Here is a 25,477-nt window from a genome sequence, read left to right as displayed (position 1 = left end):
TGATTCTAGTTCTGCATGTTCTGGCCTGCTGCAGTTTCAGATTGATTTCAGTCTGTTGCCTTTTCTGTATGGGCCCTTTCAGCAGCCTGGGCTCAGTGGGTTCCATTAAAAAACATTCCAGTGAGCCTTTTGCCTGCCCACCCCGCAGCCGGGGATTTCAGTGTTTCCTCCAGTTCCCAAACAACAGTCCCTGAGAGTCTTATTCTTGTGCAGCCCTCCTGTGAGCTGCTCTCCCTTCCTCCTCAGGACTGTGCCCTGCAGGTGTGTCTGGGGCCTCAGTGAACGGGACCAGCCCCTTTCCTGTTGGGGGTGGTGCTTCCAGGCTGCAGGAGAGGCAGACGGGCTCCTCCCCTCCCTTCCCAGCTCTGGTTGGCTGGTTGCAACCTCAGACAGCCTACTGTGCAGACCCCAATCCCAGCCTCCATTGGTCTGTCTGCGCAGTGGATGCAGGGAAGGTAGGAACCAGTTCCACTATCAGACTCAAAAATGCACAAAGCAACACACAGGCAGAGAGTCCACCCTGCAAGGTCCCGCTCCCCGTGTGCCAAGGCCCCCAGAGGGAGGGGACCCAAAGTCAGCTCCCTGCAGCTCCCCGCACGGCTGATCTCCATGCGCCACCACAGCCTCCCTCAGGGCTGGTCACAGATCCCAGCCTCTCCGCACTGGGAGCTCAGGGCTGGAGGGCTCTCCTCCCCTCCCCCACACCACACAGATTCAATACTTTTGGGGGCTCAACACAATGCCCTACAGGGAGGCAGAGGGTTCCAGTGTGCGGCTGCTCAGTGCAGTCCTTACCACTTGGGTGCCAGACACTTTGGGACAGCCTTTCCTGTGGTCGACACCCTGAGCATTAGACAATGGTCTCTTCTGCCACTAGAAGCTTTGTTTCCTAGGAAGGCGCTGTCCCCTCCTCAAGGACTTACTGCTTCCCTGGGTCCCTCTGCCCTCCGTGCGGGGCACTCCTTCCCCTCTTGTCTGCTCTGGGTGTGAGATACCCGCTTTTGGAGGCTGGTCAGCACTCTGGAGCCTCCCTCCCCCCCAATTTCTAAATGTGGATGCCACCATGTCATCAGAGCCAACTAGCTGAAGCACAGGCTGACCTTGTTAAACAAATAACCTGTTTGGCCACAGACCCCATTTCAGCTATCTTCTCCTTAAACTTTACAGTGCAGGAAGGGAGGGAAGAGGGTGCCACAACTGACTATCATGCTGTCCAAATAGATTATGACATATATAGATAAAGATGATTCAAGAAAATCATTAATAAATTATTGGAGCACGTGCCCTATGTTGTATAGCCTAACTGTGCTTAAATGTTGACCAATTTCTCATTCTGAAATTGGAAGACCATATATATGTGTGTGTGTGTATAAATTTCATAGAGAGGAAGGGAGAGGGAGAGAGAGATAGAAACATCAATGATGAGAGTCATTGATTGGCCGCCTTCTGCTCCATCCCAGGGCTGGGGATCGATCGAGCCTGCAACCTGGGCATGTGCCCTGACTGAAAATTGAACCTCGATCTCCTGGATCATAGGTCAATGCCTAACCACTGAGCCACTCCGGCTGGACAGAAGACCTTAATTTTTTGAGTTGCACTCATAAGGCCAGGACCAACTTGGGTTGGGGAAAGGAGACAGGATGAGGCAGGTGGTATAGAGGAAAAGTGATGACAGGTTCTAACCTGGCTATTTCCATGAGGCTTATCCACTTGGGAGCTTCTAAAACTAATCTAGGGGAATTTTAGAGAGGCTAGGGTTCTCACAATTTTGCAGCTGGGGACTGAATATAAGGATGACTCTTTTGTACCCTAAGCCAGGTTAGGTCTGGGAAAATGGATTATCTAATCTCTCACACAGGCATCTACTGTGGTTCTGCCCAGGAACAACACAGTGAGGTGATGGCCTAATGCCCATGTGATTTATAGACCTATCACGAACCTTTATATTTTTATGTTATGATCCACAAGCCCCTGATCTTCTTATACTTATCTGGGGGCCCCAGATTGTCAAGTAAATCTGTGGTGATATTGAATATCATTCTAGATATTTGTTGACTTTTCTCATATACTTTTGTAAAGTATCTGATCAAGTATTTAAGTATTTGTCCTGTTGCAAACAAATGAGTTGTTTATCATTTTCTTATTGATTTGTAGAAGGTACTTTATATGTTCTGAATATAAATCCAATGACAGATATAAATATTTGCATATCTTCTTCTAGTCTGTGGGTTGAATTTTCACTATCTTAATTTTCTTTTGATAAACAGAAGCTCTTAAAGTGAATGAAGCATGGAAATTCAACAGTTAATGAAACACAAAAATTTATCACATTTTTCCTTATATTTTAGAGCTTTGTGTCCTGTTTATTAAGACATTTGTGTATCCCAAAGTCACAAAGATTTTCTTCTACGCTTTGCTTTAGAAGTTTTAGTATTTTACCCTTCATATGTAGGTCTGTGATCCATCTCAAATTGATTTTTGTGTATGACTACCTCATAGCATTTTACATAGCTTTATTGAGGTACAAATTAGATACCACAAAATTCATTCATTTAAAATAGTTTGATGACTTTTAGTAAATTTAGACAATTGTACAGACATCAACACAATCCAGCTTTAAGACACTTCTGGCACTTCAAGAAGTTCTCTCTTTGTAGTTCAAGCCCCATTCCCACCCCCTGTCCTAGGCAACCACTGATGAGCTTTGTATCTCTATGGCTTTGCAAAACCTTTTCTGGAGATACCTTTTTTTTAACTCCTCATCAGAGGATATTTTTTCCATTGCTTTTCAGAGAGAGTGGAATGGAGAGAGAGTAAGAGAGAGAGAAAAGAGAGGGAGAGAAACACTGCTGTGAGAGAGAGACACATCGATTGGTTGCCTCCAGCACACGCCCCAGGACCTTCCAGTCCACTAGCTGATGCTCTAACCACTGAGAAACTGGCTAGCCTGTCACTTTAATCTCCCAAGCCATCTCTGGTAAAGTGTATTACTGTTTAGCAAATAGTTATACCCTCCCCAGAATAGGAGTATATTTCCCCATCATATTGATCTTGGCCTTAACCATATGACTTGTTTTGGCTAATAGAATCTAAAAGCTCATGATATAAGCCAAGATAGGTCACATGAAGTGTCTGTCAAAGGAGCCAGAGCTGCAAAACTTTGAGGGAGATCTGAAAGACAGCATGGGAACATACAAGTCAAGAAGTATCAACTCAAAGCTGCTGAGAAGAGATCAGGTAAAGGATAAATAGCTGAAGGCACCAGAGAACAGGTTAGAGTAGCACCTGAAGTACAGCATTTGGCTTGTATTGGAGCAGTTGTGCCCACGGCTCACTGAGCTGTGGCCCTCCAGGACTGAGACCAGTAAAAATCCTTGGCATGTGGACTCATAATGTGTTGCAACTACTACTGAGCACAAGAATTTGGAATGTCTGAGCAGGCTGGCATCCAGGGGCCTAGGCTAGGTCAGGGGCAAAGCTGACCCACCAGCTCCAGGGAGTTGAATACAGGGTTATCTAGGATAGACAGTACAGCAGAGGCTTGGCAGAGAGAGGATGCAGATACAAGACCATAGACAGACATCAGGGGACAGAAAAGGATTAGGGTTGGGGGTGGAAGGTGAACAAAGGGATTCCCAGAGCCCCTGGACCTAACCACAAGGTCTTTGCATAAAGTACCCAACAGGCTTGATTACTGAGAGCACATTGCTTGCTGAGACAGCTGTCAACTTCAAAACACAGTGGTTGCTCATTTTCACAATGCCCTGGTATGGTTTTAAAGCATGGTAGCAGATACCTTGACACACCTCCCACTGAAAGCAGGAATCTATATTTCTTTCCCTTTAATATGCAATAGGCTTGTAACTGCTTTGACAAATAGTGTATAGCAGAAGTGATGCCATGTGACTTTTAAGGCTGTCATAAAAGAAAATTCTTCTTGGAGTCCTGAGCTGCCATGTAGGAAAACTGAGTCCCTAAGGTTTCCATGCTGTGAGGAAACTAAAGCCAAATAGAAAGGCCATGTGTAGATGTTCTTGTCAACAGTTCCAGCTAAATACAGTTTTCAAGTCATTCCAGCCTGGCTACTAGATATGTGATTGAAAAAAGCCTCCAGATGATTCCATCACTCAGCTATTTGAGTTATGTCAGGTGATGCTCTGGACATGATGGAGCAGAGAAGCCATCCTGCCTGTGCCCTGTCTGAATTCCTGACCCACAGAATCAATGAGCACAATAAAGTAGTGGCTGCTTTACACCACTACATTTTGGGTGGTTATTCAGTTTTCTCAACAGGAAGTCCTATGATTTCCTCAACTTTTCTCTTTTCATTGTGTATCTCTAAGCCAAGAGCACTTGAGAAAGATTCAACTTGTTCAAGGGATAACTACAAAATTACTTCCTTTCAGAAGTGGATTTCTGTTGATTCGGTACACTCCTTAGGATATCTTCCATGCAAAAGGCACATTCCCTGAACTCTCAAATGTCCCAGCAGTGTTTTTCCTTGTATAATAGAAGATGAAAATGACACAAAACACATTCTGCTTAGAATATTTGCAGGTGGCTAGTGTATTAGATCAGAAGAGACTGATGGAGGCAGAAATCTTCCAATACAAGTACACATTAATAGATATGTAAACTTCAGGGGTTGCACACAGTGTTTTTCCCCAAGCACCACCAACTTCCCTTGGTCTTCACAATCACCTTTGTCTTGATTGAAGGATAGACCTTGTTATTATCAACTTGTGTAGCTCTGAAATTTCAAGTTCAAGCCTTCAACATTTTTAGTATTACCTCCTATTTTTCCAGTTATTATTCTCTCACTGCCCACTCAGACAACTCTTCATTCTCGTTGAGATCTACCATCACCTGATCCTACAATTCTTCACCATATATTTCGCCCCTTAATTCTTCATTTCCCTCCTTGTCCAGCTCAGATGCCCAGGCTCTTCACAACCATGGTGCCCTTTTGTGCATTCACGAGTTCCTAGCCTCCTTGATCCCCATTCTATTCACTTGGCTAAGCTTGTACCCTGGTTAAATCTGTTCTCCAACCATTCTGCTAGCCATCAAGCGAATGGCCATAGTTGAAATAAAAATCACAAACCAAATGGAGATGTATCACTAAGTTCATAATACCTCATCTCAAGTGGTCCATCAGCACTGCCTGGCCATCCTAATGCTACATTTCTCCCAATCAACTCACTGTCCCTGTCCCCAAGAAAGCTATACTGTTTTACATATTCTTGGCCTCTTATCTAACCTCCCATACCCCTCTCCCAACCTGACTATTAGGAAAAGTGGTATTCTTTTTTTAATTAAATGTTTCAAACAAAGAAGGGTATAGAAAATAACATAAACAAACATGTACTCATCACCTCACTTTGCCTAAACTTAACATTTGGCCATCTTTGCTTTATTTAAACATTATAGATACAGTTGATAACCCTTCTGTACCCCTCCATGACCTCCTTCCTCCCTGTCCAAACTTATCCACTATCCAGAACTTGATACCAACCCACAATCACACAGACAGCTGAACCACATACTCCATCCCCAGGTGCCAACTCGGGTTTTTCAAAATGTCCACCAAGCTCTTCCAAGCACAGGTGTTGGTCTGCTCTTGCTTCTTGATGAAACCAGTTGTCCCTAATGCCCACTGGAGGAGGTGCCCCTATACCCCAGAGAGGCTGACTTTATAGTGGGTACCACCCACCTGGACTTTGGGGGTGGCCTTTGGCTGCTGAGAGTTTGTAGTAAAAGTATTGGCAGAGCAGGGGCAGTGCAGGGGTCACTTGCACTGCTCTGTTGGAGGTGTATAATTGTTGTGGGATAACATGGGGCATAAATGAAGAGTACTCTGAATGTTTTGGCTTCTCTGGAACTTCAGTTGCTAGAAAAATGTTTCAATAGAAGCATAAGTGTTATGGTCAATTCCTTTAAATATTTTCTACTTCTGTCCACTGAAATGACCTAGATGCAATGATACATCATCAACAATGAACACATATAGTGCTTGATTTACAATAGAGGTATCAGGCTAATCCAGAGATCAATTTTAACATCACTAAGGATAGGACAGCCAGAAAATATATGCCCCTGATGTGATCTTCCCCTCTAGAGAGAACCAAGTTTAAAACATTTTTAAATAATCTCTGTGCCTTTCTCTTCCCTGAACCTCACCAGTGCTTATTAAAGAGCCTGGGACAAAGTATGTACCCAAGATATGTCTATTGAGTTGAATTGACTTCAATTAGGTTAAAATATGCAATAATGGAAACAATTAGTTGGTTAAAGTATGGTGGTCTCATTGAGAACCACTCAACCACTTATGTTTGCATTAGTGGTCTAGAACTCCCCTAGAATATACGAGGCTTCTCCCCATTTATAGATGCTGCTTGTTAGTCTTCCAAATTAAGTTGCAGAAAGGCTGTTTCTCGTCTAGAATCTACTGGTAACAATAACTTGATATGTTTCCCTGAGTGGATAATGGACATAAAAGGTACAGTTTTATGCATTCTGTCTTTAGGTGCTGGATATGAGGATCAGACCAGCCAAAGGGAGAAGAAAGATGATAAAGTCATTCCTGGTGAAAGTCATACCTACGTATGGCAGGTCCTGAAAGAGAATGGTCCAATGGCCTCTGACCCACCATGTCTCACCTACTCTTATCTTTCTCATGTGGACCTGGTGAAAGACCTGAATTCAGGCCTCATTGGAACCCTGCTGGTTTGTAGAGAAGGTAAGTGTAAGAAAGGGTAGGACTGAGAGAAAATAAGCAGGGAAGTACAAACATCTGGGTCTATTCATAGAAGATAGCATTTATGTTCTTTAATCTTAAAAAGGTTCCTTTTCCCTAGCATCCTGCCCATGAAAAGGAACATAATTTAGTTTCCTAAAGGAACAGATGCTCATCCTGTGTTGCCACAATGCACTTTTAAGGTCAGGAAAAGCCAACTTCTGGAATTAGGTCTTTCTTCTCAAAGCACTGATACTTTCTACTTCAAATATCACATGGACTGTCCCAGTAGTGCCTTTGTAAATTTTGTGTTGGGTTCCTTGAAAGTTCCATGGAGGTAAACACAACCAAATATGTGATCAATGATGTACAGACTACTTTGGAAGGTTAGTTTGTTAACTCTAACAACCCAAAAGCATATAAAAATCTGAGAAAAGTAAGAATGAAAAGACAAGCTACAGACTGGGAGAAAATATTTTCCAATCACATAATTGGCAAGGGACTTATATCCAGAATATATAATGTGATCTCAAATCTCAACAATAAGAAACAAACAACCCAATTTTTTTAATGAGCAGAGCAGATCCAGAGACATTGAAACATGCAACAGACTGAAGTAATTCAGAGGGAAGGGGGGGGGGAAGAAATTAATCAAAGAACTTATATGCATATATACATAGCCTGTGGACAAACAATAGTGGGGGGGGGCTGGGGAGGAGGCGGGAGTGGGGTGGAGGGAGTCAACAGGATAAAAAGGGGACATATGTAATACTTTCAACAATAAAGATAATAATAATAATAAATGGACAAAAGATTTAAATAGATACTTTACCAAGGAAGGTGTACAAATGGCAAATAAGTATGTGAAGAAATGCTCAATGTCATTAGTCATTAGAAAAATGCATATTAAAACCGCAGTGAATACTGCTACATATCTATTAGAATAGCTAAAATAATAATTTAAAAATTGTAAAATATGCTGGCAAGAATGCAGAGCAACATTGTTGGTGGGAATTCACAATGGTAAAGCCATTCTGGAAAACAATTTAGCAGTGTGATATGTGATATAAAATAGGAAAAATATATTTGATCTTCATCCCATTTCTGGCAGAGCACCTAAAACCCATGAAATGTCCTGTGATGATGCAGGCAATAAGTGTATCCTTTGTTGTGATCATGAGGTGACTTTTGGAACGCACCTAAGGTTGGGGATTGGTTGCCAGTGGGGCCAACCATGTGATTAAGGGTTAGAACTTTCAGTCCCACTGGCCCGATCTCAAGGAGGGGAGAGGTTGGAGATTGAGTCCAATTGCCAATGGCTAGTGATTTAATCAATGATGCCTATGTAATGAAGCCTCCATAAAAATCCAAAAGGACGGGGTTGGGGAGCTTCCCAGTTGGTGAACACCCAAAGGTGCTCTGAGAGTGGTGTGTCCAAAGAGAGCATAGAAGCTTTCTCCTCTTTCCCCATACATTGCCCTATGCATCTCTTTCATCTGGCTGTTTCTGTTATACCTTTTTATAATAAACTGGTTATCTAGTAGCTAAAATGTGTCTCTGAGTTCTGTGAGCCAATCTAGCAAATTAATGGAACCAAAGGAGGGAGTCATTGGAACCTCGGATCTATAGCCACCAATTGGTCAGAAGCACAGGTGACAACCTGGACTTACAATTGGCATCTGAAGTGGTGTGGGGAGAGCAGTCTTGTAGGACTGAGCCCCCTTAACCTGTGGGATCTGATGCCTCCAGGAAGATAGGGTCAGAATCAAGTTAAATTGTGGGACATCCAGTTAGTGTCTCAGAATTACTTGGTGTTGGGGAAAAACCCATACACACTGAATTGGTTTCAGAATTATAGGCAGTGTCTTATAAAGTTAAATATAAACTTTATTTTCATGCCAGAGTATTTACCCTAGAGAAATGAAAGCTTAACATTCTCACAAAATCTGTACATGAGTGTTCTCTGCAGCTTTATTTGTAATAGCCAAGAAATGGAAGCAACCTAAATGTCCTTCGATAAGTGAATGGTTAACCAAACTGTGGTACATCCATACAATGAACTACTACTCAGCAATAAAACAGAATATAGTAGTGATACATGCACCAAAATGGATAAATCTCAAAGGTATTATACCAAGTAAAAAAACAGTCTTTAAAGGTTATATATTGTGTAGTTCTATTTATATGATATTCTCAAAAATGCAACTCTGTAGTGATGGAGAACAGACCAGTGATTGCCAAGAGCATGACTATACATACTCACACAAACACACATATATATAATGACTGCATATGACTATAAAGGGCTAGAAGGAGGAAATTTGGGGGTATGTTGGAACTGTTCTGTATTCTGATGGTGGTGGTTTCATGAATCTATACCTGGGTTGAAACCCATAGACTTAGTCACCAAAAGTAAAAGGCAGTTTCACTATTTGATAATTATAAATATAAAATAAGAATTAAAATGCTTTCAAACAGCTTTGCCTGTATTTTAAGTTTGTGTTAGTGAATTACTTTATTTGTCTAATCTAACTTTTACTTCCCAAGCATCAAGGGTACAAGAGAGACAAAAGGGGAATATCATAAGCAAAATTCTTCCTATTCAAAATAAGCCTTAAAAGAAAACTTTCTAATAAAATGAAGAAATAAAATGCTAAGAAAGACAACAAACAAATTCAACTATTAATATATGAAGCAAACTCATTTTAACATTAACAACTTTAAATATTGGTGTACATGGTGTTCATTTAAAGTATGACTATAGATGTTTAATATGGTCAGTTGTTATTTTGCTCATACTTTTTGTTTATTTACAACTGCAGAAGTAAGAAATGTTAAAACATAATAGAAATTCTCTATATTAATTGCATATATGCACATTTTCCATGAACAGTGTGTATGGTTTTTGTAATATTTCTTTTTCTCTTTCTTTTGCTCTGAACACATACATATATATTATATAAAATATGATTATATGGGCTTGTATTTTGAGTCTTTCTCATTTCATTTTTTAGTAATTCATTTTAATTGTATTTTATAAAAGTAATGGTCTTGTCTGCAACAAATTTGAAAAAAAAGTTCTTTGCCCCAAATAGTTTTAGAAGCACTGATATAGGAGACCTGACACCAAAAAAAATGATGTTATGGTAAAGTTAAAGAGACAAAGGACTACATTTGTGCTTACTTTCAAGCTGTTGATGAAGTAATATCTCCTTCTAGTGTGAATTTTCTATAAAAGGATTTTCAATAGACAATAAATGTTCTCACTTCTTTTGCAGGGAGTCTGGCCAAAGAAAGGACACAGACCTTGCATGAATTTGTACTACTTTTTGCTGTATTTGATGAAGGTTAGTGACTGCAATCTGGATTTTAGGCTCCTGAAAGAAAGCAAATCTATTAATTTATTCTGGTACTTGAGATGAGGGCTGCTATTGTCCAAAGGAAGTGATTATAGAAAGATCATAAACTACATTACTGTTCAGGAATGAAGGAGATGGAAATGACAATGAATTCCCCTCCAAAACATGCACCCTTGGTTTCATTGGCAGCTATGAGGTAAGAAGATACAGGAGCTGGGTAACAGGTTAGCCTCATCTTCTTCATTAAATCCACCATCAATGAATTTTTGCTTAACTTAAGAAAATTTTAATAAAAGTTGTATATTGTATATATTTAAGGTGTACAACATGATGATTTGATATACATATACATAATGAAATAGTTACTACAGTCAAGCTAATTAACATCCATCTCACAGTTACCATTTGAGTGTGACAAGTGCACCTGAAATCTACTCTCTTAGCATATTTCCAGTGTTCAACACACTCTTAGTAACTATAGTTATCATGCTTGTACCTTATATAGCCAGAACTTACTCATTTTAAAACTGAAAGTTTGTACCCTTTGAATAATATCTGCCATTTCCCCCACCCCCAGCTCCTGGCAACCACCGTTCTACTCTCTGCTTCAATGAGTATACTTTCTCTCATCTTCATCTCTTAACTTTTAAGTAACTTTGGCAAGTTACTTAAACTCCCTGTGTTCAGTTTCCCCAAATTTAAAATTGAAATAATAGTACAGTTGACTTTGAGCAACATGGGGATTACGCTGACCCCCTGTGCAGGTGAAAACCCACGTATAATGTTTATGGCCTCAAATGATGTTATAAATATCCAAATGGCCCTTGGCAGAAAAAAGGTTCCCCACCCCTGCCATAGAGGATTGGTTCTAGGAGCCCACCGCCTCAGATACCAAAATCTATGGGTGCTCATGTCCCTTATATAAAATGGCATAGAAATGCATACAGTCGGCCCTCCACATCCAAGGATTCCCAACTGTGGGTTGAATAAGCTAATGAACAGAATAAAATCCTCATGGCGCAAATATTCTCCCTTCTAGTTATCATTTGTCATTATCCCTTCCCTGTCATGGACAAATATATAGAGAGAGATAATCAGTTTGAGCTGGAAATGTCTCCCTTTTGGTAGTTGTCTTCTCCCTCTCTCTGATTTTGATGGCAAGTCATCCATTCCTACTGTGCTGACAAAAATGCTTAAGGTGTAAGCAGTATTTGCCCATGGGAGAGAGGGAAGGAGAAAGGGAGGGTCAGTCATGAGACAGACACTTAGCTGGCCCTACATTTGCATCCTCTCTCATCAGGGAAAAGTTGGCATTCAGAAACATCTGAGTCCTCCACACAAGCTATGGATTCTGCATCTGCTCGGCCCCGGCTTGAAATGCACACAATCAATGGCTATGTAAACCGGTCTCTACCAGGTATGTACACACTGTCTCAAGAATCCTCAGGGTCTTCAGCATTCACTACCAGAGCTTTTTTCTCCAGTTCTCTGCACATAGCCCTGCACCCCAAGGGAAAGCCCACTGAATTCTGGCCTCTGGCTGTGGGCCTTAAAGTACAGTGGCTGATTCCTCCTCCAGTTACCTAAAAATAAGGGCCTGCCCATGTTCACAGAGCTCACAGATTTCTCTTTCCTTTTGCTTAAGTATAAGTGGGCAGCCAAGGGTGAACAGATATTTAAAGAAAATCAGAAACATGAAAGAGATATTCAAAGATAAACAAAGAAAATAATAATCCCAGAAGAAAAAGAGATAATGCTTAGAACAGAAGAAAACTTGTCAAAAGCTCTAATTAGTACTTTTATAAAGATATAATAACATACTTAGTTAATAATAGGGTTCTATGAAAAAATGATCAAAAAAAGAATATGCTCATAAAAATTAGGAATACAATGGCCAAAATACAAATTCAATAGAAGGTAGGTAGAATAGAGAAAATCTCCCAGAAAATAAAACAAAAAAGAGATTGAGAATATATTTTAAAATATATTTGAAATTAAATGCATGTGTTAAGAATGAAAAGATTTGAGTCTTTGTATTAAAATTTCACAACAGGATAAACAAATAAAAAAGATTCCAACACAAAATTACGATTGTGGAATTCCAGAGAACACAGAGGAAATAGCTAAGCTCCCCCTGGGAGAAACAGGTCACATAAAAAGACTTGAAAATTAGACTGGCAATATAATGAAGCAATACCTTTAAAGTTCTAAGGTTTTCAACCTGGAATTCATAGCCGAACTATAAATCAGTGTTGGGGGAAGAATAAAGTCATTTTTGGAAATGGTAGCCCTTAGAAGCCATTGAAGATGTACTACAGTAAAACTAGGATATAAACCAACAAAGAGGAAGTTGGAAAATTTAGAAACACAAGAAAATAAAAAAGGACCAAGATGGATACTTTCTTAACTCTTTATTGTATTTCCAATTATTCTATAATGAGTATGCATGATTTTAGAATTAGAAAAGAAATTAACTTTCAATTCATGCAAGTCCTTGCTCTCATATAGCTTATAGCATAATAGACATATAGTAATCAAATAATCATAATAATAAATAAAAAATTACAAACCAAGAATTACTCTGAGGGAAAATTACATAATTATTTGTAAACATAATAAAAGAGAATGATCTAGACTGGGAAATCAGAGAATGCTTCTTTAAGGAAGTGCAATTTAAATTGAGCTTTGAAACAAGATTAGGAATAGGAAAATGAGGTGATGTGCAATGAGACTGAAGAGGTACTAGGGATCTAGGCATTCAGGGCTTTCTAGGCCTGTCTAGGGAGTTTGGACTTGATTCTATATGGAACGGCAGCCACTGAAGAGTTTTGAGCTGAAGGATACTATAATCAGATCTGAAATGCAAACGTAACACACTAGTTTCCTTGTGGGTGAAAAGCTTGGAAGGGAATAGGGAAGACCTGTAACGAAGCTATTCCAGTGGTTCATATATGAGATAATGGTAGCAAGTTTGGATTCAGATGATGGGGGTAGTAACGACAGTGAAAAACAGATATATCTGAAAGCTTCAGGAGCCAAAATAAAAAATATCTATATTCTAAAAGTATCTAAACATACAGCTGCTTGGGTTCAAATTTGAGCAAGTTAACTTCCCTGGACATGGGTTTTCTGTCCTCTAAGAGAAGGATGGTAATAATTTCTACATTCAGAGAGTTATTGTGAGGAGTGAATGAGTTAAAACTTGTAAAATACTTTGGACAGTCCTTGAAATAAAACAAGTGCTCAGTAAATATTTGTGTTATTAATTACATTGTCCTAATTGGTGTTAGATTGGATGTTAGAAGTGAGAGTGGGGATAATAACTCTCCTGAGATTAAAGATGGCGGTGGACTGAGTGGAAGCTACACTGACACTTTCCCAGGATCAAACTGGAATTACAACTAGAATATAGAAAAACCACCCTGAATAATCAACTGCATCTGAAGATGAGCTGGAGAGCACCCTCATAACCAAGGAGGAAAGGGGAGACCACATAGAGACTGGTAGGAAGTGCAGAGGCACGAGAGGGCTGGCTGGGCTCCCACAGGCAGCAGAGGAAGGTCCAGAGGGATATCTCAGTTGTGGGGGGTTCCCACTGAGGACTCTGGGGCATAAATTCAGGCTGGGCTTCCTAGCCAAGAGCACCAGAGCTGAGAAAGGTGCCCACATTACATCTGGCTGTGAAAAGCAACAGGGTTTCTGTCAGCCAGGGAGAAACAGTTGGAATTGCAGGCACCGTCTTAAAGAGACAACGCACAATGTTTTCTGTGCTGCCACTCACCTTGGGCTCCAGCAGAGGGAGGGCAGAGTGGACTGAGCTGTGTGAGGGAAATCTAGGGTTATCGGATCTGAAGACAGATCAGAAGTCACCTATCTGGATTCCTGTGCCAAGTCATTTCCTCATACTGCAGAGGACATCTTTCTCAGGCAGACAATTTTCTGCCTTTTCCTGGGCCAGGAAACAGTTGCCCCAACCTGCTGGAAAACCTCTCCCCCTACCCAGAGGAGTTTCTACAGCCTGAGGCTCATTAAGAGACTGATAACAACCAGCTGATCTACCCTGTGGAGATTCTACAGCCTGAGGCTCATGAAGAGAATCAGATTAATCTGCCTACAGGCAAAAGCAGACCTCAGAGCGCTTTGAATCTTTGCCTGATCTGTTTGTGGACCCAGGCCTTGGAAAAGGAGGCTTTGATGTGCATCTTGGTCCTGTCCAAATGCACCTAGCCAGAAAAGAGGGGACCTCAAGGTGAGGGTTGTTGCTAGCTCCAAACAGGGTACTCAGAGTCAGTCACAAACTGTGCCTGACATTGGCCTGCACCAGAGACCCTCCAAAAAGACTGAGAGTTCTAGCAGGCCTACCTAATACATAGAAACAAACCCAAACAGGCAGCCAAAATGGGGAGACAAAAAAACAAGACTCAAATGAAAGAACAAGAGAAGTCTCCAGAAGAAGATCTAAATGAAATGGAAATAAGCAATTTATCAGATATAGAGTTCAGAATACTGATTGTAAAGATGCTCAACAGCATGAAAAAAGATATGGAAACTATGAAAAATGACCAGTCAGAAATGGAGAGTTACATAGTAGAAATAAAGAATATATTGGAAGGAATAAACAGAAGATTAGGGGAAGCTGAGGATTGGATCAGAGAATTAGAAGGCAGGGTAGAAAAAATCACTCAATCAGAGATCCAAAAAGAAGAAACAATTAAAAAACAGGAGGACAGTCTAAGAGAGCTGTGAGACAACATGAAATGTAACAATATTCACATCATACGAGTGCCAGAGGAGGTCGAAAATAAGCAAGGGTTAGAGAAGCTGTTTGAAGAAATAATGGCAGAAAACTTCCCTAACCCGATCATGAAAAAAAATCACACAAGTTCAGGAGGCATAGAGAGTCCCAAGCAAGAAGAATCCAAAGAGACCCACGCCCAGACACATCATAATTAAAATGCCAAAAATTCAAGACAAAGAGAATCTTAAAGGAAGCTAGAGAAAAGCAATCTGTTACCTACAAAGGAGCTCCCATAAGGCTGTCACCTGATTTCTCATCAGAAACTCTACAGGCCAGAGGGGAATGGCATGAAGTATTCAAGGTAATGCAAAGTAAGGATCTGAAACCAAGACTACTCTATCCAGCAAGACTATCATTCAATACAGATGGTGAAATAAAGAGCTTCCCCGACAAAAACAAAAAACAAAAAACAGTCTAAAGGAGTTTATCACTACCAAACCAGCATTGCAGGAAATGTTAAAGGGATTGCTGTGATTAGAAGTAGAAATAGAGAGAAAGAGAAACATAGGCATAAAGAATTAAAATGGCAACAGATAAGTATCTATAAATAATAACTTTAAATATAAATGGATTAAATGTTCCAATAAAAAGACATAGTGTGGCTGAATGGATAAGAAAATATGACCCAAATATATGCTGTCTACAAGAGATGCACCTCATAACAAAAGACTCACACAGGATTAGAGTGAAGGGATGGAACAAAATTTTCCATGCAAATGGAAATGAAAAAAACAAAAACACCTTGGGTAGCAATACTCATATTGGACAAAACAGACTTCAAAATGAAGACCATAATGAGAGACAAGCAAGGTCACTACATAATACTAACAGGATCAATCCAACAAAAGGATATAACCCTGATAAACATATGCACCCAATATAGGAGCACCTAAATTTATTTTTTTTAAAAACTTCTAGAGGACTTTGAGAGATCAGCAGCAAGACAGTCATAATAGGGGACTTGAATACTCCACTGATTTCACTGGATAGGTCTTCCAGACAAAAAATCAACAAGGAAACGGTGATCCTAAATCACACACTAGATCAGATGGATTTAATTGACATTTACAGACCATTCCACCCCAAAGCTGCAGATTATACATTCTTCTCAAGTGCAGATCAGTAAATGAGTGGATAAAAAAGCTGTGGTACATTTATACCATGGAATACTATGCAGCTGTAAAAAAGAAAGATCAGTTAATCTTTGGGACAGCATGGAGGGAACTGGAGAGTATTATGCTTAGCAAAATAAGCCAGTCAGAGAAATGCAAGTACAAATGATCTCACTCATATGTGGAATGTAATAAACAAAATAAACTGATGAAGAAAATGGGTCCAGAGATGTAGAAGCATGGAACAGACTGAGGGATCTTAGAGGGAAGGTGGGGGTGCAGGAGTGGGTGGGGAGCGATTAATCAAAGAACTTATCTGTCTATAAGCATAACCCATGGACACAGGCATTGTTATGGGGAAGGCCTGGGGGTGGGGTGGATGCGGGTTGGAGGGGATCAATGGGGGGGCAAGGGGGACATCTGTAATACTTTCAACAATAAAGATAATTTTTTTTTTAAAGTAACTCTCACTGACCTAGCCTGATTGGCTCAGTGGTTAGGGCATCAGCCTGAGGACTGAAGGATCCCAGGTTCCATTCCAGCCAAGGACATGTACTTTGGTTGCTGGCTCAATCCCCAACCTGGTTGGGGCACATGCAGGAGGCAACCAACCAATGAGTCTCTCTCATATCGATGTTTCTCCCCCCACCACCACCACCAAAAAGCAATGGAAAAAAATATCCTCAGGTGAGGATTAAAAAAAACAAAAAACAAAAAAAAACTCTCACATAATTTTTTTTAAATTTTATCGTTATGGTTAAAAGAATTACAGATATCTCCTTTTTTTTCCTCATTGATCCCCTCCACGCAACATCCACACCCCACCACCCAAGGTATTCATCACACTATTGTCTGTGTCCATGGGTTATGCATATATGCATATAAGTTCTTTGATTAATCTCTCCCCACCCACTCCTCCACCCTTGCCTTCCCACTGAGATTCATTAGTCTGTTCCATGTTTCTGTGTCTCTGGATCATGTAAAACTGAATCAGGAACAATCAGAAAATTTGAATAGGCCAGTAACAACCGTTGAAATTGAAGCAACAATTAAAAAAAAAACAAAAAAAACCTCCCAGCAAATAAAAGCTCTGGTCCGGACTGCTTCACAGGGGAGCTTTCTAATTTTTTAAAAATTTTTCTTCCTTTTTAAGGTAGGCCTGTAGTAGAATGAACTTCCCTCTTAGGATTGCTTTTGCTGTGTCCCATAGATTTTGGGTTGTTGTGTGTTCATTTTCATTTGTTTTCAGGAAGTTTTTTATTTCTTCCTTGATCTCATTGTTAACCCATTCATTGTTTAAAAACATGCTATTTAGCCTTCATGTGTTTAAAAGTTTCTGAGTATTTTTATTGTAGTTGATTTCTAATTTCATGCCACTGTGATCTGAGATGCTTCATATGATTTCAATCTTCTTGAACTTGTAGAGACTTGTTTTGTGTCCTAACATGTGGTCTATCTTTGAAAATAGACCACATGGGACCATGTGCACTTGAGGAGAATGTATATTCTGCAGCTTTGGGGTGAAATGTTCTGTAAATATCAATTAAATCCATCTGATTTAGTGTGCCATTTAGAATAACTGTTCCTGTGTTCACTTTTCGTCTGGAAGATCTATCCAGTGAAGTCAGTGGGATGTTAAAGTCCATGACTATGACTGTATTGCTGTTGATCCCTCCCTTAAAGTCCTTAAGGTTATTATTGCTAGGTCCTTATTTGTTGCCATTTTAATTCTTTATACCTATATTTCTCTTTTTCTTTCCTTATTACAGCAATCCCTTTAACATTTCTTGCAATGCTTCTATTTCTCCTTCTAATTACAGCAGTCCCTTTAATATTTCCTGCAATTCTGGTTTGGTGGTGATAAATTCCTTTAGTGTGTTTTTTGTTTGTTTGTTTTTTGTTTTTGTCTTTTTTTGTCTGGGAAGCTCTTTATTTCACCATCTGTCTTGAATGATAGCCTTGCTGGATAAAGTAGTCTTGGTTTCAGATCCTTGCTTTGCATTACCTTGAATACTTCATGCCATTCCCCTAGGCCTGTACAGTTTCTGATGAGAAGTCATCTGACAGCTTTATGGGGGCTCCTTTGTAGGTGACAGATTGCTTTTCTCTTGCTGCCTTTAAGATTCTCTGTCTTGAATTTTTGCCAGTTTAATTGTGATGTATCTGGGTGTGGGCCTCCTTGGATTCTTCTTGCTTAGGGCTCTCTGTGCCTCCTGAACTTGTGTGACTTTTTCCTTGACCAGGTTAGGGAAGTTTTCTGCCATTATTTCTTCAAACAGCTTCTCTAACCCTTGCTTATTTTCGACCTCCTCTGGCACTCGTATGATGTGAATATTGTTACATTTCATGTTGTCTCACAGCTCTCTTAGACTGTCCTCCTGTTTTTTAATTGTTTCTTCTTTTTGGATCTCTGATTGAGTGATTTTTTTTACCCTGCTTTCTAATTCTCTGATCCAATCCTCAGCTTCCTCTAACCTGCTGTTTATTCCTCCAACATATTCTTTATTTCTATTATGTAACTCTCCATTTCTGACTGGTCATTTTTCATAGTTTCCATGTCTTTTTTCATGCTGTTGAGCATCATTACAATCAGTATTCTGAACTCGGTACCTGATAGATTGCTTATCTCCACTTCATTTAGTTCTTCTTCTGGAGGCTTCTCTTGTTCTTTCATTTGAGTCTTGTTTTTTTGTCTCCCCATTTTGGCTGCCTGTTTGGGCTTGTTTCTATGTATTAGAAAGATCTTCTAGGATTATCAGTCTTTTTGGAAGGTCTCTGATGCAGGCCAGTGTCAGATGGTGTTTGTGACTGGCCTTGAGTACCCTGTTTGGAGCTATCAACAACCCTCACCTTGAGGTCCCCTCTTTTTGGGCTGGGTGCACTTGGACAGGACCAAGATGCACACCAAAGTCTCCTTTTTCACGGCCTGGGTCCAGAAGCAGGTTAGGCAAAGACTCAAAGGACTCTGACGTTTGCCTCTGCCTGCAGGCTAATTAACCTGATTCTCTTCATGAGCCTCAGGCTATAGAAACTCCACAGGGTAGGGGGAGAGGTTTTCCAGCAGGGTGGGGCAATTGTTTCCCTCTCAAGCAAAAGCTGCTTGGAAGGTAAATGTCTGCCTCTGCAGTATGGGGGAATGACTCAGAACAGGAATCTACAGGGTTGCCCTCTGAGCTGTATCTTCAGAGCCCACAAATCCAGATTCTCCTTATAGGGCTCCAGTCCACTCTGCCCTCCCTCTGCTGTATCCCAATGTGAGTGGCTGCACATGAAACTTTGTGCATTGTCTCTTTAAGAGGGTGCCTGCATTTCTAACCATTTCTCCCTGGCTGACAGAAACACTGCTGCTTTTCATAGCCAGATGTTATGTGGGCACTTTTCTCAGCTCTGATGCTCTTGGCCGGGAAGCCCACCCTGGGGTTTAGGCCCCAGAGTCCTCAGTGGAAACCCCCCACAGCTGAGATATCTCTCTGGATCTTCAGCTGCTGCCTGTGGGACCCCAGCCAGCCCTCTCTCACCTCCGCACTTCCCACCATTCTCTATGTGGTCTCTACTTTTCCTCCTTGGTTATGAGGGTGCTCTCCAGCTCATCTTCAGTTGCAGTTGATTATTCAGGATGGTTTTTCTATATTTTAGTTATAATTCCAGTTTGGTCCTCAGACTAATTCCACCTAGTCCACCACCATCTTTAATTCTCCTCACTTACAGAATTGAATGCAGGATGGTACAACCATTCACTGAAAAAAGGAACTCTGGAAGATGAGGTAAAAAATACCTCAAATTTGGTTTTGGATGTGTTGGTTTTCTGATATATCCAGGTAAAGATACTGAAAAGGTGATTATATGTGTCTGGAGTTATGAGGAAGGTATGACACAGCAGAGTAATCAGCATATGTATGATTATTACCACCAGGAGAATGGATGATATTGATCAGGGAGAAAAATATTGATTAACAAGAGAATAAGGCCCAAAGCTGATCACTGAAGTGATCTGTCATCTAATGGGTGCGTAGAGAAGGAGGAATCAGGGAAGGAGACAGAAAAAGGTACAGTCTAAGCAGTAGAGCAATAAAACCCAGAGAGGTGTTGGCATAGAGGCCAGTGGAGGAGAGAATTTCAAGAAGGAATGAATGGCCAACAGCTGTAAATAAAGACTAAAAGATATTCATTGGTTTTAGCAGCATGACAGTCATTGGTGAGTTTGGTAAGAGCTGTTGCTTTCACAGTACCCCAATGTCCTTAGAAAGTTTGGTTCTGAGTCAAGATAATAAAATTTATAAGGTCAATTTGTTCATCCTATCTTAGAAAATGTTTTTCATTTCAATTTCTTTACTTCATGATCATAGCTATCTTATTCCTACTTTACAGGTCTAATTGGATGTCATAAGAAATCGGTATATTGGCATGTGATTGGAATGGGCACCACCCCCAAAGTGCACTCAATTTTCCTTGAAGGTCACACATTTCTTGTGAGGAACCATCGACAGGCCTCCTTAGAGGTCTCACCAATAACTCTCCTTACTGCTCAGACACTTCTGATGGACCTTGGCCAATTTCTACTGTTTTGCCATATCTCTTCTCACCAACATGGTAATATCTGTGGATCTTTTTTCAAAAAAAATAATGTTTTTAGTGATTTTTAGAGAGAGAGGGAGAGGGAGGGAGAGAATGATAGAAACATCAATGAGAGAGAAACATCATCAATCAGCTGCCTCCTGCACAACCCAGTCATGTGCCCTGACTGGGAATCAAACCAATGACCTCTTGGTTCTTGAGTCGACTCTCAACCCCTGAGCAACACAGGCCGGGCTATCTGTGCACCCTAAAAGCTAGTGTTATAAGTATCCAGCTCTTATTTTAATGGAATTTACTGTCCACTCCCCAGTATAGGATTATGTTAGTTATACCTCAACTGAGATTCCCTGGTTGCCACTTTTCAGAGTAAAGATTTTGCTTTGAGTATAAGAGGGCTTGAGAACTTGTAGTATTGGTGAAGTTTTAGTTAAATACCTGTGATAGCGGTAGGGCAGATGGTTTAGGGATAAATGAAGGGACAAAAGTGGGGAGGACAGCATATTATTGGTTTTTCAGCCTGATCCCATTAACAAGGCTTTGATATTGTGGAGAGATGGCAGGTCATACATAGCTGAAGAGATGTTTTATGAGAAAATTTAGGGAAATGGAAAAAAACAGCACTGCCTAGGTTGTGATCACAGGGTTCCAGGATATCAGTAGAGATTCCCAGAGCAATAACTTGCAAATACAAGAGGATATTGCAGTGCTCAATATGAGACACCAGACAACTAGTGTACATGGAGGCACTCTGCAGATACCTGGTAGGAAATGAGAGACATATGGAAAACTCAGAGCATGTCAGGGATAGTGGATATTGGGAGAAGCAACTTGGGAGTGGAAGTTGGTAAGCATATTTGTGACACCACATGAGGTTTTTAAGGACTACTTAATGGGGACTTTGCAAAGGGTCAAAGTTCCTGTGAAAGCACTTTGTGACAGTGATACCTAGAGTTTTAAGTTATTGTTAATGTGACCTCATTTGTAGCTACAGGCTGTAAAAATTCATATTATATAATCATCTCACCCCCCCCCCCATTTTCCTTATGTATTCATTCTGTTAACCTTTAATATTGAATCAATCCATCACGACTCTCTGTCTACTTCTCTATTGTGGCCATTGAAGGCTATTGGAGGAGAAGGTGGTGGAGACCTCACCTCCATGTTCAACACCACTTGTTTGCCCTACCACTCTTGTTTAATCCTCTCTTCAGCTTCCTTGGTTGCCTTGGAAAAGAGATTTGATCTTGCTATACATCCACCATTTCCCCCTTATGTTCCACGAGTGACATTGTTTAGAGTCCTCTGTAGTGATGAAGAATAAGGACCTCTTTTCCTCACCTGTTATATAATATTGGTGAGATTTTTGACAAAATATTAGGGATAAAGTGTGTCATACTGGGCAAGTAACAGGAAGTTGATCATATAAGCATAGAGGAATAGGTCATTTACTTGCATGCAGGTTGGTCATTATCTAGTTTGAGGCTGATTCAATTTAAGAGGAGTTTGTTTTATGTCTTGTTTTATTCTTTTACAACTTGTTTTCACTGATTTTAATCCTTGTTTTTCAGAAAAAATGCTTTGCCTTATTGGACCTCAAATAAAACCCTTCATTTTTCTATCTAGAATCAATTATTTTTAAGTCCACATGTACCCCAGACTACTTGTTTGCTGCTCCTGAAGTCTTCCCTGTTCCCCATCATTCAGTAAACAGGTTTCCCTTGTTAACATTGATCTTCAAAATAGTCCTATGGTATAGATAGGGTAGGAATTATTATCTATATTTTATAAAACATAAAGATGAGATTGAGATTGTTGAATAGACTTGCCATTAGGCTTACAACTGGTCACAGGCAAATATGTTCTTAAAATATATAACATATTTCTTTTATTTTGTGTTTACCTTTTCATGTTTTTATGAACTTGGAATGCATCTTGAAATTTATATCTACCTTAACATTTTTCCTGATAAGCTGTTACTAAATCAATGTTTTGTGTCACGCTTCAATGAAGTAAATATGGAAATCATTAGGTAACTGTGGAAATGGGAGTTGGTCTGAACTAAGCTTCCAGGTGCTGAAAATATGTAGTTCCTCACAACTCCTTATTTATAATTTGGGAGTTGGGGAGTGACAGGCTCAGAGCCAGTTCCAGAAAGGAAATATCCATATGCATTGTAAGAGCAAATGAATGAGTCTTGAAAAGGGGTAAAACATGTACTTGTACTGAAGGAGAGTCAAGCAGAAGGGAAATGATGAATGCAAAGACCACAGGAAGAAACCATCAAGTACCAGATATGGGGAAGGTAATCTATATAGGAAAGTGGCAAGAAAGAATATTGGTGTGGGGAAGGGAACACTTAAGAGGGGGTCTTGAAGGCCTAATGATAGAGAATGATGTTGTAGAAGTTAAGGCAAGAAAGTTTTGTAGGAATCTCACATTTTTTGTTTGTCTGACTCCAGATGGTATGGAAGCTTATGTCAAAGTGGATAGCTGCCCAGAGGAACCTCAACTACGGAAGAAAAATAATGAAAAAGAGGAATATTATGATGATGATCTTTATGACTCTGACATGGATATTGTCAGTTTTGATGATGACAACTCTCCTCCCCTTCCCCAAATCCGTTCAGTTGCCAAGAAGCACCCTAAAACTTGGGTCCACTATATTGCTGCTGAAGAGGAAGACTGGGACTATGCTCCCTCAGTCCCCACCCCCAATGACAGGTAAGCACCTTTTGATTCTTGCTACTATCTCTTCCCTATACTCAAAAGGTTCTTCCTAGTTATTCAAAACAATAAATCTTCAAACCACATTTAGGGTAGGTGCAGGTCTGTAATCAAACATCAAGGACATTAATGTTTGGAAACACATAGCTAAGCGTCAAGGATGCTTGTATTTTTTCCATTCTTTTTCTTAATTAAATCATATCAGCTATTTTAAAGTTGTATTTTAGCAATATGTCCTCTACTTAGAATTCTCATTTGAACCTCTCATCTTTTTGTGTCTCATACAGCAGTTATAAAAGTCTATATTTGAATAATGGTCCTCAGCGGATTGGTCGGAAGTACAAAAAAGTCCGATTTATGGCATACACAAATGGAACATTTAAAACTCGTGAAGCTATTCAACATGAATCAGGAATCCTGGGACCTTTACTTTATGGAGAAGTTGGAGATACACTCTTGGTAAGTTGAGGAAAAGATATAAGGTTGGGTAAGAAGAAAAAGTCTGGAGGGTTTTGAGTTTCTTAAAACTTCATAATTCAGCCTTATCTCTAATGGGCATTATCTTTTAAAATATATAAATATTACACAAATAAATGTGGACTATAAGTTTGTTTAAAAATATGACTATGTACAATACAAATTTAATGCCACTCATTAAACCTGAAATATTCATTGCTTAGACTTTGATACATATCCTTCTAAAACTTTTCCCATCAATTATGTAGTACAGAAATCAGCAGACTATGACCTGTGAGCTAAATTTGGCTCATAGTCTATTTTTGGACAGCCTGTGAACTTAGAAGGGTTTCACATTCTTCAAGAGTTATAAAAGAAGAAGGAGGAGAAGAAAGGAGAAGAGGAGGAGGAAGAGGAAGAGACTAGATATAGCTCCCAAAGCCTAGAGCATGTACTATGTAGCCCTATCCAGAGAATATTTGTTGACCTTTGATATAAAGTATTAAGAATGCTTATGCTGCAAAGAATAGAATACTCAGTGAACAATGGTTTTTAAAAAGGGGTTATTTTTTCACAACTAATTTGGAGCTAGATGGTTGGTTGCATCAACTCAGCAGCTCAAGAATATCATGAATGACACTAATTATTATACATGGAGCACTGAGCAGAACACCATGCACTAGTTACCTATGCCAGAGGAAGACTCTACATGAGGGGTAGCAAATATCATCGCTATGTTAGCCACCAGGAATAGAAGTCCAAACACCTCTGCCCACTGCACCTGGGTTTTGGAGTTACCAAGGTAGAGGCAATATAGTCAAATACTTTTACTCACATAGAGAAGAGACATATTAGAGCAAGATCAGCTCCAATAGTGCGCAAGAGTGCCCCATGGCTAGCAGGTCTCCCCTGGCAGCCAACTCAGGGCAGTTTCCTATGTGCACCCATCTCATACTACAGCAGAAGGATCCCAACCCCTCCCCCATGGAATCTGAAATACTGAAAGCTGGGGGCATTCCTGAGGCCCACTGATGCACATGCTTAAGCAGAACAAAGGGGCATCCATTGAGACTGAAACAGAGAAAGATATTCTCACCCCAGGTGATAAGTCTGGAACAGGCTGTGTGGGCTCTTTATTTCCTAATAAGGAAGTGTTCCAGACCCAAGGCCCATTCTTATATAGCCAAGCAGGGGTCAAAAGAATACACATGAGATTGCCTTTCTCAACATGGAGTTTTGTTAGATATTGCCAAAATGCCTTTCAACAATTCTGTATCAATTTATACCCTCACCAAGAATATATGAGTGCCCTTTATGCCACATCATTGACAAAAATATATGTTATAAACCTTCAGAAAATTTTCCAATTTGATAGGCAAAAGATTTATATATTGTCTTCATTTACATTTCCTTGGTTAATAGTGAAATTGCATAGTGTTTCATGTTTGTTGGCTATTTACAGGACACCCTCTGTAAATTGCCCTCTTATAAATTTTGTCCAGTTTTCTATTAAGTTAGTCATCTTTTGCTTATATATTTGTAAAAGGCTTTATGCATTATAGGTACTGGCACATTGTTATTTATCTTTCAAATATTTTTCTTAGTCTGTCACTTGTACTTTGACTCCTTTATGATGTATTTTGTTCTACAAAGATTTTTTATCTTTATATAGTCAATGTTTCATCAGTCTTCATTTATGTTTTCTGCCTAGGAATGT

At 40.0% G+C, this 25,477-nt stretch overlaps 1 protein-coding gene across 1 annotated transcript in view; it reads left to right on the top strand.

Annotated features, from left to right (window-relative positions):
- Window positions 1-25,477, top strand: part of F8 (coagulation factor VIII) — a 159,184-nt gene that overhangs the window by 40,817 nt on the left and 92,890 nt on the right. The window contains exons 4-9 of the mRNA XM_081124883.1: window positions 6,527-6,739; window positions 10,015-10,083; window positions 11,396-11,512; window positions 20,374-20,595; window positions 23,040-23,301; window positions 23,592-23,763. Coding sequence (XP_080981009.1) covers window positions 6,527-6,739; window positions 10,015-10,083; window positions 11,396-11,512; window positions 20,374-20,595; window positions 23,040-23,301; window positions 23,592-23,763 — 1,055 coding nt within the window. The remainder of the gene's footprint in view (window positions 1-6,526; window positions 6,740-10,014; window positions 10,084-11,395; window positions 11,513-20,373; window positions 20,596-23,039; window positions 23,302-23,591; window positions 23,764-25,477) is intronic.

Source organism: Miniopterus schreibersii (assembly GCF_964146895.1).
Source record: "Miniopterus schreibersii genome assembly, chromosome: X".
Lineage (NCBI taxonomy): Eukaryota > Metazoa > Chordata > Mammalia > Chiroptera > Miniopteridae > Miniopterus > Miniopterus schreibersii.
Note: the sequence above shows the minus strand (reverse complement) of the source record. Positions and strands in the feature narration are given on the sequence as shown.